This window comes from Taurulus bubalis (assembly GCF_910589615.1).
Source record: "Taurulus bubalis genome assembly, chromosome: 6".
NCBI classification, from domain to species: domain Eukaryota; kingdom Metazoa; phylum Chordata; class Actinopteri; order Perciformes; family Cottidae; genus Taurulus; species Taurulus bubalis.
The window spans coordinates 22,846,846-22,865,225 of NC_136594.1; the positions used below are offsets into that span (position 1 = coordinate 22,846,846).

Genomic DNA, 18,380 nt, shown 5'->3' on the forward strand with positions numbered 1-18,380 from the left:
TTGGTTTTAAAAAATACAAAAAAATATATATTAAAAAAAAAAAAAGCAAGAAAACGGGACAAGGCTACCTTTCAGGACTTGCAGTCCTGCAGCACACAAGCAAAAATCACTATTGCCTGTTTCTGTAACTGCCTTGATCCAAGCTCAGACAGACCCAATAGCCGAGGAAGACCTCCTCCTCCTCCTCCTCCTCCTCCTGCATCCTGCATTACCGGAGAACCCCGACAGTGAAGGGGTTTCCCATGCTGCACCAGCATCCAGAGGTTCTCTCTACAGCTCTGTTCTAGATGACGGTGTGTATATATATATATATGTATATGTGTGTATATATATGCATATATATACACATACTGTGAGTTTGGTGTGTGTGTGGTAGCACCTCTTCAGACTTCTTGGATCGATGACCTCCGAAACGTTTCACTTTTGTTTCATCGGTCTTGGTTTCATACACCTGAAAAATGAGCAATATGTATTTTCCCCGCAAATAAGTGAGAAGAAGGAAAGAATTTGGGTCGGGCGCGAACGGATACTCGACGGCTTTCTCATGCGGAGTTGGATATGCACGTTCCGGTTTTGCCGACATATTGCAGTACTTTGAAGCGCTCGTACTGTACATATGTGTATATGTTTGTTAGTGAGCCTGTCTAAAAGCCCAACCAGTCGATTTTTAAAAAGAAAAAAAGAAATCACAAACATATCAAAACAAGACAAAATATTAAACACAAATACTTGAATAATGGAGCGCCAATAATGTAATGTGAAGCCAGTAATTCTTTTTTTTCTTTTCTTTTTTGTTCTCTCCATCTGACAGGTACACCTAGGGGCTTTTAGAGAATATTAAAAACATGTATTGCATTGAGTTACAAATACAAAATCTTTGAAAGAGAGAGAGGAAGAAAAAAAAATGCAAAAGTCATCTTTGATGTGTGCTTGGAAGTCAGATGTTTGTATGAATGTGTGCGCCAGAAACTGTGTGTGCCGGGCACATGGCCCGCTGTGCTGTTCCACTCAGTATGCTATGTTTTGAGTCCGTTTATTATTTTTGTTTTTTTTCTGTCCAAAACTATTCTGATGGCCGTTGTTATTATCTTCTACCGTTGCACTGAGTGTCTTCTACCCCTCACTCAGCTAATCGTAGTAAACGAGTTTAAGTACTGAGGGGGAGACGGCGACAATTCATGTGTGCGTGTTTACTCAAGGACTTAATGGATTCTTTTCATTCTATCTGTAAAAAGTTTATCTACCTTATAGTGGCTTTTATTGTGGAATAATCCAGTACAAGGATTATCATTGAGTATTGCACCATTTTTGTTTCAATTATACAAGAAGAAAATGGAGAAAAAATGTAAACTATGAAAAGAAAAACTACAAAAAAAAAACTACAAAACAAAAAAAAAAGGGAGGAAAAAAAAAAACCACCAACAAAGAACTGTGGCCATAGATAGCTGTAGAGGGACTAGTAGTCCTGACGTTAACTTCATGGAGAAATAGAAAGGGATAACGTGTGGGTGGTGAGTTTGTTACAAGACTCATTTCAGAGGTGCCTATCTTTTCTGTTTGTTTGTTGTTTTGCAAAAAGCCACCCGTCGTCGTTTACAAGCATTTCATTCGTCTGAGGTTCAAGGAAATAGGAATTTATAACGGGAATGTTAGAAGAAAGGCAAAAGAATAATTTCATCTTGGACATGGAGAATCTTTGCAAAGTGAAGATTTATGCTACTTTAAGAACTCTGGGATTGATCAGTGTTGTGTCATTTCAAGTTTCAATTTTTTTATTTTTTATTTCCGCGTCGACAGACTATCTCTGTGTGTTTATTGAGTTGTGGTTTTGTATTTCCTGTAAGCGACACAGTTTGCTCAATATCTTGCACACTCATAAAAGATGTGGATTTTTGTCTCAGGAAGGCCAGGGTTCCAGATAGCAACTCCATCATTTCTAGATGTAATGTGTGTGTTTGTTTTTTTGTGAAAGAAGCAACTGAAAACAATGAAAAACTCCAAGCAAGCACTGAAGGTCATGAGTTTAACAGAATATAGAGAGTACCAAGTAACAACAACAAGAAAACGTGTGTAGCAAGTTATATATTTACCAAATAAGACTTAAGAATCAACTTTGAAAAAACAAAAAGTGTAGTGCTTTACATGTGAAATCTAAATATAATTGCTTTTACATTTAAACCGATCAATGGTTTGATTGTGAAAAGAAGAAAAAAAGACAGTGACAGAAAATGCATTCGTATGTTTTGACTTTAAAGTTTCCATCCTGTCGTGCAAGTATTTTGTGTTTTTATTATTTCCAAGTCATCTCTCCTGTCTGTCAAGCACGTCTGTTTTTCCGGTGGCAGGTATTTCAACAGTGGAGAGATGCGTCCGCGAGTCACGGAGGGTTTTCAGAGACGGGTTTGAAGTGGAGGAAGGAAGCTGGTTTTTAAAGGATCATGATCTATGCACAAAGTGAGCGGAGGAGTCCAGACTGCTGCTCTCCAGACTCTGGGGTTCAGGGTTTTATGTGGGCTTGTTCTTGTTTGTTTTTCCTCTTGCTCAAATCTCCTCCAATCGATTCCCTTCTCATCATCATCATCATCATCATCATCATCATCAACATCTAATGTTTGAGTACAACTTTACATTGCGTCGCCATGCTGTGTAATCCTTAACCAATGAGCGCTTATCCTTCTGCTAAAGCACTGTGGGTCGTACCGAGAGACGAGAAGCCTTCCACTTCTCCTCTTTTCTTTTGTGTAATGGAGGAGTGGAGCAGGGCGATGGGCGGTACTTTGCCTTTTGCCTTTCTCTTTACTTTGGAAAAAAAAAACATTAAGAAAAAATGTCTGTAACTGAAATACAAAGTTGTGGCTTTTAATGTTGTTCATTTTTTTTCTCCTCATAGAATGTGATTGTTAAGGACATGCACCGGGAAAAAATGTTTCCATGGATTATGGATCTTCTTCCGGACTATATTAATAAATTACAAATTTTCTTGGCTGTTACTGGGTGTCTTGTCTCTTTTTATTCTTTTTGTGTACATGTTTTTCTAGTTTTACTATGATTTCATTTAGTAATTTTAATCAATACTGAATAAGTCAAGTAGAGAAGCAAAAGTGAATATTTAACAGTTTATTGGGGATATGACGATGAACGTCCTCACGAGGCTCCTGCCTGGGTCAAACAGCTGCTCGCGTATTGGGTTATTTTGTGCAACCTGCAATCTGCATCTTGTCAAAATTCCCCAAATTCTGGTGAGCAATTGGACCACGGGCCAAGGATCACATGACTAGTTTGGTTTGGTTTTCTCAACATGGCATCACTGAACATTTTCACTATTTACATGAGCTGATCTCAGCTGAATGAGGCCGTTTAGAGCCTTTGTTGAGTCCTTCTGGAAACTGTCTTCTGACGACCCAGAAGGCCTCCGATCTAGCTAAATCTTATCTAAATCTAGATCTTATCTAAAACATTAAGTATGTGATTTAAGAGCAATTACTTCTGGATTTAGATACCCACTGAACACCAAAATCAGTATATACTTTGTAATACTTGGTCAGCCTAAATAGCTTTTATTACAATTCTACTAGGTGTGTGTGTGTGTGTGTGTATGTGTGTGTGTGTGTGTGTGTGTGTGTGTGTGTGTGTGTGTGTGTGTGAGCTCTTCACGGTTTTTTTACGCAACAACTCTGCAGATATCAATTTATAGAGATCACGGTTTACAAAACTTTGCAGGGTACTTTTAATTTATCTGAAATAGCCAAAAACAGACAGTGGCAGTGGAGATTTACAAAGAATTTGAAGAAAATGCCAAAAATACAGTTCAATACACATGAGATCAGAGACAATACAGGGAGAGTCGTTCTGCTACAATCTGTTGGAGAAACCTCAGAGGGCCGTCTGGAGTCTGGAGAGTTCCAGGCAGCTCAAAGTCGAATCTTTCATTTCTGAGCCTCACTCCTGTCGCTGACGGCCCCGTTGGGGCTTTCGTAATGGTTTTCAGGACAGGATTTCTTCACGAGGCAGTTTGTGTACTCTGTTTCCTCCAGATGCCGGGGCCGCAGTTTCCCACTGACCATCTCCTCGTAGATGGGGGCCTGAGGGCTCTTGACACTGCGGCGCGCTTTACCCTGACAGTCAATGAAACAGGAAGAAAACAAATCAGTGGAGGGAACAAGCAGAGTCAACGCACTCTCGATTTCCTGTTAAAATCAGAGTTTGTCATTTTCTCTCGGCAGCATCTTGAATAGGAAGTCCTAACAGACTCACATCCTCACTCTGATGTGCTTCACTATAACTTAAAAATACAACGTATTTCACTTCTCATAACAGTACAAAATAAAGTTAGAACTAAACTAAAAGCAGAGTGTAGATTTCACAGCCTGCAACATTGAATTGGAAGAAAAACAGTGACAAGTGACAGCAACAAGTTATGAAACTGGTGTGGTTTTGTGGCGAGCGCCGAGAGGAGCTCTGGCATGCTCTCAGCAGGCAGCTGCTGCTCGATAACACCCCCACCTCTGGGTGCACTATCAGAGCACTTTAATACAAGCCGCAGGGCCACTCACTTTGTAGATGGTCACGAATGCGAAGAGGAGGAGGAGGATGAGGAGGAGGCCCACGGCGGAGGACAGAGCATAGAGCAGAGTGGAGTAGTTGGAGCAGCCGCACTGACCTCCTGTGAAGAAGCAGACAGAGAAACGTTGAGCTGAGAGGGTCGGCTTCACCGCTGCTGAAGAGAAAATCAACACACAAAAACACTCGGGGCCTCCACATCCCCGCTGAGGGGCCACACTGACACCGCTCGGCTCCCTTGTTGCGCTGCATCACGTGTGCGTTCACAAAGTTGTGCCAGGCGACGTGAAGAAAAGCAGTATGTTCACACCGCTGTGGTCAAAGGTACGATGTGTTCAGGGGAGCTGCAAAAACCACGGAGACGTTTGACCTCTCGAACGCAAGACTCTATCGTGTACTGTCTAATTATATACAGTATGTGAATGTTCTGCAGGGTAAAACAGTGGACTATGATTTCTAATTGTGTGTTGGTCCGTCTCTCAATTGTTTCTGACTTCTCGACCCTGTGGCCCTCGGCTCAGAGCCCATTTGCTGCAAAAAATGGCCACAAAATAAATGATTTGCTTATTATTACTCAAACTGAAGTAAATTGTGTATTTTCTGTGGACTATTCTCAGCATTGACTGAAAGTTTACCCCAAAAAAGCTTTGTGTTGCTATGGCACCGAGGAACAAGCTTCACCCGACTCTATAACACTAGTAGGAGACATTCATTGTTGGTTTTGGTAATTGTTTACGTCTTATGGCACCATGCTAAATTTCACCAGAGCGGTCGATGGATTAACTTCATAGATAAGATTTACTTCTGCAAAAGAACCCGTTAATTTCATGCGTTGGCGATGTCTATTATCGTGTTAGGGATCAGCTGTGGGCTCATCCACACACATACAAGTGAGAGAATTGGGGAACTTGGCCCTGCTTGTGAAACTGATGGAGGAGATATAGAAGGCCCTTTCACGTAGGTTTCTATTACAAATTATTACTCAAACAACAATACTGCTCGACCGTTAACTTGGCAAATATGAACATCAGTGGAATCTTGACTGTTAGATTGTTAGTAGAAGGCTGACATCCTGAGATATCAGAGCTGGACTGATCGGATGAACACTGAAACAACAGCATGAAGGAGAAGAGGGAAACACAAAAGAACAACAGTTTGTATGAAAAGACGTTTTTTCATTTTGAAACGCCTGGAAAACCCAAATCACGGTTTTGAAAAAGCAAAGATGGCCAACCAGCCGCTCCGGGGCGTGACCCACCTTGCACGGACACAAAGAGCGCACGCCTCCCGAGGCCGGCGCTGCCGTCGGGCCCGCCGCGCAGGAGCAGCTGGCAGCTGTAGAGGGCGCTGTCCTCCGGCTGCAGCTGCAGCAGCGTGAGGTTGTAGGTGAGGCCCTTGGGACCGGGGGCCGAGGACAGCTGGACCCTCTCTTCAGGGAACTGGGAGGAGGAGGAGGAGGAGGAGGAAGAGGAGGAGGAGGAGGAGGAGCTGCCGTGGTGACGCTTTGAGTGGTACAACAGCTCCACAGGGGCCCGGCCCCTCTGCCGCTTCAGAATCACCCCCTCCACGGCCAGGGCCTCCCCGTGAGGGGCGAGACAGGGCAGCACGGCCGAGCCGCCAGAGCACGTCTCTACCAACCCAACGTCCACCGAGCCCGGGGCGTCTCCAGAAGGGAAAGGGAGGAAAGCTTAGAACACGACGCATCGTCAAAAAAAATCCTGTTTCCTCTGAATAATCAAAGCCATGAGGCTGAGCTCTCAGTTGAGTATATAGATTATTTAGAGTAGTGGCAATATGTACATTATGGAGGGGAAAAAAGTGAAATCATCTCTATCCATTGAAGGCATATTCAGGGTGAAATTGAAATTTAGGATGGGTTTGTATTTCCAGACCTGGAACCAGCATTCGCTGCCAGGCAACCATGTTCAGCGTTTTAGCTCATTTTAATAAAGCATTGATTTTATAATGCTTATGAGACGTTGTCACACGTAATAACATCATTATTATGGGACACTTTTGGGGTTGCGAGAAATCCCTTCTTCTTGGTGTGCATCCTCCACCAGCACAGTGTGCTTCATATCTTTACTTCCTCTTTAATTGGCCCTCAATTTACACCACCTTCCTTCTGGCTGCAAGGCACCTGGACCCAACCTGAATTATTGACAATAATGATCATTTTCAACCCCTTAACAACGTTTGCCTTCTCAGGCAGTGGTGTGAGCACTGGTTCTGAAAGAAAAAAAGCACCCTTCCCAAAACATCAACAATCTTGCCCTGTGGGTGAAAACCGGTGGTGAGTGTGATGTGAGTGTGTGTGTGTGTGTATATAGACACTCACCAGCATTAACCAGGAGGAAGAACTCAGTGGTCCCACGTATGCGTTGGTCCACAGAGGAGGCCGGGTTGGTCACCATGAACTCGCAGTAGTAGTGGTCCGTGTCGCGGGCGCTCAGATGCGAGATGGTCACATTCAGGGAGTGGCTGCTCGGGTCTCCACTGACTCTGATGCGCGGCTTGTCCTCGTCATTTTCCACACTGAAGTCTGAGCCGGTGTACTTGAACAGCAGCTCGCGGGGCCGCAGCCAGCTGCTCTTCAGGTAGACTCCGTAGGGAGAAGGGTTCCTCTCCTCGACCGCACAGGGCAGCAGCACAGAGTCACCCTCGTTCCTCTGCAGGAACTGAATCTCACTGCATACTTGATACAAAAAGGAAAGGAAAAACTTTTAGAACACTTTTTTTGGTCGGGTGATCACAGTGATTCTACACTTACATATATGTGTCAGTTGCAAAGTATAAGTTGCTATCTAAGAAATATTTCCCAGCTAATTATCGTGGTATAATATCATATAATGATACATTTAACTTCTATTTAACTATGCTCAAAAGCAAAAAGCTAAAATGATCCCACGACATACTGCAGCTGCCCAGAAATGACCAAAGGCCAGTTATTTACAGGGGTGCATTACATTGTGAAGTGTTCCTGTTTTTCTGTCCACCCCCTCGGTGTAGTACAATTCATTTTGGGGGTAAAGAAAAAGCAAATAAAGCAAAAAATGATCAACTTACCAAATCCAGTCTGTGTGATGAGCAGAGAGGCCAGACCGGCCAGGAGCCGGATCCCAGTCATCGTTAACACCTAGAAGACCTAGAGGGATCCAGTGATGTCAACCATGACAGGACAACACGCAACTGGTTAACAAAATCTTTCGGGTGACTGTAAATGAAACCAAGAGGAACTCCATGAAGCTCCACCTTCGAACCTCAAGACTTAACGCAAGAGGAAGCACGCACGAGCGCACACGGGGTGGATCAGCTCCTTCTAAGGGGCCGTTCAGAACAACTCTTCACTTCAATTAGTTGCTGTTTTTCTTCAAAAGATTTGCATCAATCGTGTCTCTCATGGTTGAGAAAAAAACTTTCCACAGCAAATCCCAGAAGAAATGATTGTGACGGCCTGTTTGCGTTCTGATCATTTGCATCATGTTTATCTACACTTCACATATTACATACACAATTTGCATTTTTGCACTCTCCTATTGTTTGTTTATTTACACCTCACTTAATATACACATACACAGTTTTGCACTTCTACTGCTTAAGTTTAATTTAATTCCTAAGTAATACTGAATAGTACTTTTTTCTTTCATCCCAGCTATGCTTTATTTTTATTAGTATTATTATTTTATATATCGTTCACCCCTGCTGTTTTTATATCTTATTTTTTTGTCTGTAAATTGCTGCTACTCGACACCAAATTTCCCCTTAGGGATTCATAAAGTATATATTCATTCATCAGGGTCAAGTCTGTGAAATAAAAAGGCCTCAAGCGCAGCTTCACTACTGGATTGGCTGCTTTTCACAGGCCGTGTGGACGGAGCACATACCCCAACAAAAAGACTTTTGAAAGTTGTAGAACCTCTTTGGCAGCTGGATATCTTTACATTTAGGGATCCAAAGACATCCAAGCTCATCACAGAGGCTTCTACATTTCTGACTCGCAGGACTTTTTAACATTGCTCACACAGACATTAGAAAAAAAGGTTGAGATGAGAAAGAAAATAATGAAGATAAAAGGCACAGAGGACGACTTTAACTTGAACACATGCAGTCTGCAACAGCATGAACGATGCAGGTTTATTATTATATATTTATTATTTAGACTTATGTGGCACTTGAGCAAGAGTCTTAACACGAGAGGCAGTTTCTTCTTGCTTTGTGGTTCAAGTCTCTCTTACTAGTCCAGCAGGAAACCACAGTTAGGTTGTGACTTGTTTACTGAGTGTTCAAGAAGGGGACGCAGCTTAAACGCTGCAGCTTCGAGTGTCTTTGTGCATTTAATACTCAGAGGGGGGGATCGCTTTGAGGGAAACAGTTTTTGAGGTCTCAAACTACTCGTGCTATTTATGTAGAGCGTGCTCGGCCTCACTGATGCTTCTCACCACAACTTCTGTTTAAAAACAAATGTATGACTAATTCCTGGTAATGTGTAGGAAACAGCCCACCACGCACAACCTCCTCCTGAGGTTTCCATTTCATGATATTTTAAAACAACGGTTGTTTTTGTTATATATATATATATATATATATATATATAATATAGGAGGAAACAATACTAACTCAGCACTGGGTAATATTCCTATTCATAAATACAGAAAACATAATTTATAATTTAATAAATTGTTAAACTAGTATTTTTTCAGAAGATGTTTCACTACAATTATCTTTATATTTTCAAATGTTTATTTTTTACTTTGTGAAACAAGAAACTACAAATAGCGCTTTATTAGACGCCTCAGGACTTCCATCAGGAGAGCTGGGCTAAAGGTGGTCTTGTTCAAGGGGCCAGTAATACCAGCCTGTGCCACTAGGGGGCCCCAGTTCAGAACAGTGGATTTCACATCATACTTTAATAAAAATAAAAGGACACAATGTGGCTCCAAATTAATGCAATCATTTTATTACCAAAAAAAACACGAATGTGACATTGCGATGTGTAGCATTTTTATTGAAATATCAAGCTCCAATTGCTCTTCATAGGGCAGCTTCTTTAAATACAAATACACCTGCTGCAAAAACAGTTCCTACTAAAATACTTCAAAAAACTAAGAACAGAGTATCGGCGATAAGACGAAATACAGCTTGTCAACTTAATTTCTCAACTTCTTAAAAATTAATTTGTATTACTATCAAAGAAACATTTTCTTCAGGTAAAGAGCTCATTTGCATAATTTCACTACTAAAGTACACATTAGTGCAAACAACTTTTTACAAAAAAAATATTTAATGCAACACACAAACGACATCGATCTGAACAAAACCCATATAAAATGTTTCATGTCAATGCCCAAGTCATACCTTTTAATCGCATGTTACATAACCACATGTTAATGTTACTGAAGGCATACACTCTTCTCTTCGACACCCATTTAAAAAGTCTTCAACACATTTAACAAAACAGCATTGAACACAAGGCCTCGCGACTAAAATAAACATCAGGTACTTACTGGGTTTAACTGACCTGTTCATGCCAGCTGAGTGGGTTTTAAGGCTGATATGGATGGGCTACAAACAAAAACAAATACAAAGCAGTAAGTGACGTGTGCAGAGGAAACTCCACAAACACCAACCAGACCGAGTCTCGTGATCCTCGTGTGCACCGCCGCCGCCGCCGATGCCTTCGCATCAACAGTCAGAGATTGCCTTCTACAGCAATCTCACACCAAGGATCATGGCGGTGGACGTTGGAGTGGCGATTATGAACATTTAACAAAATAAAGGAAACCACCCAGCAACACAAACTAGCGCTGCAGTAAATAATCAAGCAACGGAGGTTTTTGTCTTGAGAAATCAGGGTTTCCTCACGACCGTTCTCTTGCTGATGCAGTGTTTTTTTTAGATTACATCATTACATTTTGAAACACTTCTGCATAATATTGACAAGTGATTCAGGGAATTACTGCCGCAAGTCACAACCACAGACGCAACCCCAGTGACCCTTTAGCGGTGCACGCCTGCGCCTTGAGTTTTACCGACACAGGTCGTTTAAACAAAGGAACTGTACTTTAATCACCCAGAAATTGCTGATTGCCGAGCGTCACAAAATTGGAATTTAACACAGTGCTAGTGTGTTGTTGGGTCTGTTGTGTTGCTCGCCCCTGCAGTGGGGACAGAATAGCATTCATGCATGTTGTACTGCTATGTATGTAGACACAAATTAAGTTAATGAACTTTAGTTCCTCTTTCACTCCAGTTGAGTGCATCTACAAGTCTTACATAATCTGCAGTCATGGCCGTCATTATGATGAGGTAACATGCAGTATTTAGAACCAAAAGTTGGCCAACATCTTAGTTTTGTGCTGGTGAAACAAAATATTTGAGAACACTGAATCTTTTATCTGTTTGACCTGCGGAAGAGCATTTTCTGTAGTACTTCAATATCCAGTCTTTTACGATGCAAGGTGGACTCCACAAAAAAATAATTGATGATGGCAAACTTGGTTTTTAAATACCCGATGAAATCCTGTAGATATTAAAAAAAAAAAAATTAAAATTTTAAAAAAAGCGCACCAGTACAAACCTTCTTCACTCACCTCCACGCACGTCAGGACAAACCAGCATTGAATTTCAAGATGAATTTTATTACAACAGATTCATAAAACATTACAAAGGATGCATACAGGTACCCTCTTGACCAGGACATATTAAAAGCAAACCTGAAATAAGGATAAAGCTAGAGGCTGATGAGTCGTGAATATTTCTTTAACACTACTTAGTTGGAATCATTTTCGTCACTGAGACCCTCACCAACCAAGGTTGGGGACGCAAGTCCAACAGCACCTAAGCGTGCTGTGAGGGCCTCAATAAAAGCTACCAAAAAGAAAAAGAAACAAAAGAAAAAGAATCAAATGTTTACAAGAGAAACTTGCCTTTGTAAGGGGTTGGTACGTTCATGTAACTCCAGCAGCTTCAAAAGAAATATGAATCATTTTAACACACTTTACTTCTATAAACCTGAGTGAAACCTATGGGGAGGGGGGAAATATATATATATCCTCACATGAAAATCAGATGACAACAAAATAGCTTTCAGGAACGTGTGTGGCGTTTCCCAATAAAGATGTTACATTAAATGTCCGTTAGTTCTAACAGATAATGTTTGTCTTCACCACCACTGGTCTCACTGCTCTTTGCTTGCAGCTAGGTTTGAAAAAGCACAAGGATGAGAGAAAGGTGTTAACCTCAAACCTAATGCGGGGGCTGCTTCAGTAGCGCCCAGCCGGAGACATGACGGGCGGCCGCATGCCCATGGGAGGGCCTCCCTGGTAAGAGGGCACCATAGGAGGACCCTGCCCGTACGGAGGCATCCCTCCGGGCATGTAGCTGGGCATGCCCTGAGGAGGAGCGCCATACTGACCTGCAGGAGGCACACGGAGAGCAGACGAGAGTTACTGATGCAAGTCTAAACGGAGTCAACAGTTTATTTAAAAAGCATTGGGAGGCAGACTTTTCCATTTTAAAACAAGGAATTAAATAGCAACTTGATTTAGCACGAAGCAAGATATGCATTGGGAATGTAAAATGAAGACCTCTTTGTTCAGGACATAGAACTTTTTCTTTTGTGACGCACTATGAAAAAGCGCCATGGTTTAAAAATGTTTGGGAACCGCAGATCCTGTGTAATGAAGCGGTCGACTGCGGGACACCATGAATTGATAATATAATAAAGATAGTGACGATTAAGTTATTTCATTTCAAGTTTGGATCATTAAACCAGAGGAACATCTACTGCGAACATCTTTTTTAATTATTTTTGTTTTGTTTTACACACGGGCTGATTTCCAAACCAACATTGGTCTTACCATGCATGGGATGCCTCATGCCCGGCTGCTGGGGTGGCATGCCTTGCTGTGGGGGCATTATGCCGCCCACAGCCACCACAGGGGGAGCAGCCACCAGGGCCTGACCCGGCCTGGGTGTGAGTCGCTGGTAGCGGGGCAACTGGGCCCTAAATTCCTCCTGTTGGCAGGGACAACACACAAAGCGAACATTCAGACCCAAGAAAATCTATTGTGCCCCTTACAGTACAAAGATAAACACTCACAAAAATGACGAGGAATTGGGTACCAATGTTGGCGTGCCCTGATTTTCACACTGAGGATATTCAAGTTCAGAACCATCCTTTAACATAACCACAAAAGAGCAACTACTAAGGAAGTGTAAGGCAATACAATCTAAACGCTTGGCGAATAGCTCCATAAAGATCTCACTTTACGGTGACCATGATATTGATGTTCAGAACCTGACTGATGGTCTAAACAGTCCTCTGATGGATACATGTGCTCTTATAAGCATCAATCATTACTTACTGTGAAAAGGGCAAAATAGAAAGCTCAAGCAACTTACCAGTGAGATATCCTCATCAGGATGGATCAACTTACTAGTTGCACTCGTTGTGGTAAGGGTGGCGGGTTTGGTGGCCACTGTGGCCGGGGGTTTGGCCACAGTGCTGCTAGAGGGGTTAGAAGAAGCAGAAGTGGAAGAGCAAGAAGAGACAGAGGGCTGGGTGTAGGCGGGGAATGTTGCTTTGGGAGGGTCGGAGGACGCGGCTGTGCTGTGGGAGTTTGAAGCTGCAGCTCCTGAAGTGCTCTGCTGGGCCTGTGGAAAGAAACGCATTCAGGTAACAAGCTGGTCATCCGAGCTCCTCAAGACACAGAAGTCCTCAGCCGATTATACGGCTGGGACGACCATTGTGTCACGGATTTCCATGAGACATATGACCTCTCTGCCCAAACACAATTTTCAAAAGTTTGTTCTATATTATTCCAATGAATCAGTCTTCTAAATGTGAGGAACGAAACAATTGCCCTATACACTTTCAACTGGATTGAAAATTTGGAGCGACATGAACCCAATGGCATCCAGCGTAGTACACACATTACAAAATCCTGAGATACAAGTATAACCAGTGTGGGGAGACCACTGCAGCACAAAGTCAAAGCATGACGAGTAATTATTTATTGCGGAAATCATGCTTCAGAGGCCAGGAGGAGCGAATGCAAAATAAGACCCATCACATCTAATCTTGCGCGTCAGTCCACGTTACTTAAAAGCACATGCACAGTAATAAAGCTCACAGACAAAGAGTGTGTCTGTTGTTGTCGGGGATAATTATCCGACGACGACATTAGAGCCAACGTGCTCTTTTTGATGCGCAGGGCAATTACCTTCGACAAGCAGCCTCGTTTAAAGCTTGACAATTTACAGGCAGAGTTCATAAATGAGCAACATGCAGCTGCCACAGACAAGCCAGAGTCCTGTCTGTGAGCGTACTTGTGGCGTGTTAGGAAAGGGAGGCAGAGAGGAGGCAGACTGAGGGTCTGCAGGTGGCGAGGAAACGGCGGCTGTGCCGCTGTGAACACCAGCGCCCATCTGCAGCATGGTGGAAAGGAGATCACAGCGTTGGCGTGTAGCATGTCCACTCGGTCCCAATTCAATAAGGAAAACAAAATATCCTACATAATAGTGACACTGATTTAAAAAAAGAAAGAAATGGGGCTGAGAAAGACCGAGAAAGAGGAACTGCCGACTACATAGAATGAGGAACCAGGACATCGGACATCAATAGAGTTGAGAAGTAAACCAATATCCCTCGGTACCGGTTTCATAAGAAACTGCAATAAAGGTTTAATAATAACAGAAAGCTCTCTGAAAAGGGTGTGCACGTGTGAACGGGTGTTTGTGGGTGTGGGGTGCATGGTGCCCACCTGCGCCGCACTGGGGAAGAGGGGTTTGGTGACCGCGGGCTGGGCCACTGGTACTGCCGGTCGACTGGGCATCGCTCCGGCTGCAGCCGCTTGGGCCATGTGGGGCATCCCTGGCCTTGGAGCCATGTGAGGAAGCATTCCTAAACAAATCACCCAAACAGGTCAATCAACCTCTCTGGCACCGGTGCATTGAAGACATATTAATGTCAGTCTGAAATCATGCACTTAGCAGACGACAAAATGTGTTCAAGTCAGCCCAACCTGCTGAACAGTCTAGAAAGGTAAACATGGCTATGATTGAAGAATGGAATTAAGAGGGTTAACGTTAAATCTTCGCTACATGGGCATAAACTATGTATGTGCAAGCTTTTGGTGGTGCGGCTACATTCTCTTCAAGTCAAAATGTGGTAAAAATTAAAAATGTTGCCGACATTACTTTTAAACTACTTTGTAACCCGAGCCGAGAACACAACCACAACTCACCGTGGGGCATACCGGGCATCCCTGGCATCATGGGAGGCATCATTCCACCCATCTGCATCATGCTGCAAAAGAGGAAACAGAGATGATGCATGTGCGGTAACAGAGCCAGTTGAGGATCGGCGGAGTTTCACTTTGGTGGTTTATCACTGTAGCAGATGACCGTATAAGCGGTTTCCACTGTCAAATTAAATCTAATTTAAACCACACAACTGAAGTTTTATTAAAAGGGGCATGTAATCAATTGAAGAATCAAACAGAAAAATAGCATTGAAACAGAAATGATGTCATTAAAGCCATCAATGTGTCAATCAATAAGAGATCTCTTACCCTGGTGGCATTCCATGCATGTTGGGGGGCATGCCGTGCATCATGGGAGGAACGCCAGGCATCATGGGAGGCATTCCTGCAACAGTGAGTAAGTGGAACTCAACACTTCTTCATCCAAACCCCTCAGACGTTTCTATACAGCGGCTTAGCCAGTAGCACAAAGAGGCCAGCAACAGCAGAGACAGAGGTCGGACAACGTGTGTGGAGAAGCTGCACATTTTCACATGTAACTCTGAATTGTGAGTTTTATTTTGTTTGTGGAGTTTAAATGAATGTGTTTTACGATTAGTCAACCAGGAAACTAAGAGGTGTAAAAGAGAGAGCATTTTATTCAGAAGGTGTTCTGTTGTATTGTTCTGTATGAGGAAAATGTAACGTATCACCCAATCCTAAAATATAACCCCCTGAATATCAGACATAGGACCAGTTGAACGTTTTCCCATTCAAGTCTAAAGAATAGGTTTAAAATAATGCACATGATGAATGCTTAGGTCCAATACCGTAACCAACATATTACTTCTCAGATATCCATTTTTATACATGGAGTAGTGAGGTAGGTGTGAAATGGCTCTACTTCAGAGTGGATTTATGATCATTTATTGGGTCAACTTGAGTCAGTGCTGATCCCCAAATAGTTTTTTTCACAAAGAGGTCCTTACCTTGATATCCTCCATGGTGCATCCCACCGCCAGCCACAGGAGGCATCCCAAGCTGGGCCATTGGAGTGGAGTAGCCCGGCTGCGGCTGGACAGCCGCAACCTGCTGAACTGATGGTCCTGCTTCATCGTCGTCATCATCGTCGTCATCAGAGTCGTCCTGATTGTTTGACTTCTTCTTTTGACTCTCTGAAAACCAATACAGACAATATGTAAGCTACTGGTGAAGCTTAAACAAAATGTAAAGGACCCTACGCTTCTAAAAAAAACACTTGGAAGGTTAGTTTTAAGTTAAAAAACATCAGTTATAGAACAGACACTTAATCAAGATGAGATGCCACAGGATTACGCTGCACTTCCTCTCAGGGCTTACCACATAAAAATGCTACTCATCATCAGGAATCTCCCTTAACCGTAAATGATTTAACATACACAAAACCATTACGAAAACAAAACAAATTCCTAGAAAACCATTAATTCCCCCATCTAGCATTTACTCAAATTTGCACTCCAAGTACATCGAAGTGTACAAACCTTGTGATTTCTGTTCTAATGTCCGTCTTCTTTCCTGCATGTCTTTCTCTGGAATCCCCTCCATGCCGTAGATTTCCAGCTCGATGTCTACTCTTCCAGGAATTGCATTTGGTACACTGTCAATCGTTTCCTTGTGGACCTGAAAGACATGCAAAGTGAGCCAGTGAATACCATCATAGCAAGCAAAGTAACATGACATCCACTGTCTACTTTAAGACAACAACTGAAAACCCTGTATGACCAAAACATTGCAGGAACTGTGGAACCAAATACACTTAAACTAAATAACTAAAGTAGGATGAATGACACAGACAAATGCACCTACCTGCATACAATGGATAGCCAAGCCTGGGCCTGTGTACAACTTCTTGTGGCAAATATGGCATTTAAAATGCTTTGCCTTCTGGTGCTGGATGAGAATCTTTTCGTCATCAAAGTCTCGATTACAGTACCTTGAGCGAGGAGTTAAGGATTGTGTTTGAAAGAGGAAGCACGATCAAAACAGCAAAAATACACAAAAACACAACGCCCCGAGCCTGTGAATCTCATGCAAGCCTCCAACATGACGCTAATGTTGCCGAGCTGGTCAATAAGACGGCCCGATCTGAGGCGTAGTCGTGAACATCCTTCATGATCTATGACCTGGCAGCGCGGATTGTAAATGCACACAACTGGACAGCTACAACGCTTCTGACTAATCCGACTCGAGACGTAACGCTGTATCACAACGATAGATGTTGCCCTGAATCATCAACGCACTGCTAACAGGCTAACGTTGGCTAGCTAGCTAGCTAGCTTAGCATCGGAGCGGAGACAGCTCATGAACTCTGCTCTCAGCTTAGCGTAGCGCGGACACAACGCAGTCTACTCCTGCGTAACAATACACGAGGCTAAATGTGTTTGCGGTACTAAACATGAAGCGGATTTTTTTTAAGCAATCCTCAAAGCGGTCTCCTAGTCTGCCGTGACCGAACCGTGAAGCTAACGTTAGCTTGCAGACCGATAAACCCTCCGAGAGGCTAACGGAGGCCTTCCTTTTGTCAAGCTAACGTTTAGCCGCTGGCATTTAGCCGTCCGGGCAACAAAAGGATACCAACACCATGGCTTCATCTGCTTCTTCTTCTTACGTCCCATTTCGAGCGAATACTGAAAGAGATGTCTTGCAACGTTATATGCGGGTCTTATTATCTGTTTGACAACAGCATGCTGTAGTCCCGTAACAACGCCGAAAATGGCGCTCCGCTGGAGGAAGTTGTAGACTGCCAACTCCTCAGCAAGGGAAGTCGCTATTGGCTGTCCTTAGAGGTCGCTAGAAGTCGCTGAATTACGTCATCGCCTAATTTGCATAATTGTAATGTAAGTAATAATAATAATTTGCCCTGGTCCTGGTGCATAACATAACATTTAACATGTAACAATAAACATGTAACAATACACAGAGTGCAATAAATGGGAGCATGAATATTACGACAGTAGAATATAAAATTAAAGTTAAATTAAAGTGCACGGAATGTAAGTGCTATGTGTAGGTGACAAGTGTAATGATAAAGTGGCAAGTGTATTTAATACACCATTTTATATATTTGTTTACTCATTAATGGTTGCTTGCTTTGGGTGGAACTGTTGAGTATTTTTTTTAGTTGTCATAATAATAATAATGCATGTCATTTATATAGCGCTTTTCGTGGTACTCAAAGACACTTGACAAAACATTTTTAAAATCATTATATAAGCTATACAATAAAAGCAGATACATAAAAATAAAAACAATAAGAACATGGAGCACACAGTCACACAATGAAAGCAGTTCTGAAGAGGTGGGTTTTGATTTGTGTTTTGAATATGGGAAGCTCAGTGCAGTCACGGATGAGTTTGGGGAGAGAGTTCCAGAGGGAGGGGGTCATGTGTTTTGCTATATCACAAAGTTCACAAAGAGCTTGGGAGTAACACAAAAGACAATCTGGCAGGGATCAAGTGCAAGTGAACAGATATAAATAGAAGGACTAATGAGGGAATGGGCTGCAGGTGAGATGGGCATGGGAGGCCAGGTGGCAGG

General features: G+C 42.7%; 1 protein-coding gene across 1 annotated transcript; it reads right to left on the reverse strand.

Moving 5' to 3' along the window:
• Positions 1-11,183: 11,183 nt before the first annotated feature.
• On the reverse strand, positions 11,184-17,543 carry LOC306737624 (BUB3-interacting and GLEBS motif-containing protein ZNF207-like). The gene is made up of 10 exons (XM_079219373.1): positions 17,418-17,543; positions 16,650-16,776; positions 16,325-16,463; positions 15,794-15,979; positions 15,135-15,210; positions 14,808-14,869; positions 14,325-14,464; positions 12,964-13,215; positions 12,420-12,576; positions 11,184-11,974 (listed from the first exon to the last, which is right to left on the reverse strand). The coding sequence occupies exons 1-10, from the start codon at positions 17,456-17,458 to the stop codon at positions 11,823-11,825; spliced, it is 1,332 nt and encodes a 443-aa protein (XP_079075499.1). The 5' UTR covers positions 17,459-17,543; the 3' UTR covers positions 11,184-11,822.
• Positions 17,544-18,380: the final 837 nt, after the last annotated feature.

What these genes read in the sequence shown, in the direction of transcription:
- LOC306737624 (XM_079219373.1), bottom strand. Translation starts at nt 17,458, where the DNA reads ATGGGACGTAAGAAGAAGAAGCAGATGAAGCCATGGTGTTG. An exon ending in CAGATGAAGCCATGGTGTTG is followed by an intron (nt 16,777 to 17,417) that starts GTATCCTTTTGT and finishes TCCTCGCTCAAG; the next exon opens with GTACTGTAATCGAGACTTTG. An exon ending in ATGCATGGAATGCCACCAGG is followed by an intron (nt 14,870 to 15,134) that starts GTAAGAGATCTC and finishes CCTCTTTTGCAG; the next exon opens with CATGATGCAGATGGGTGGAA.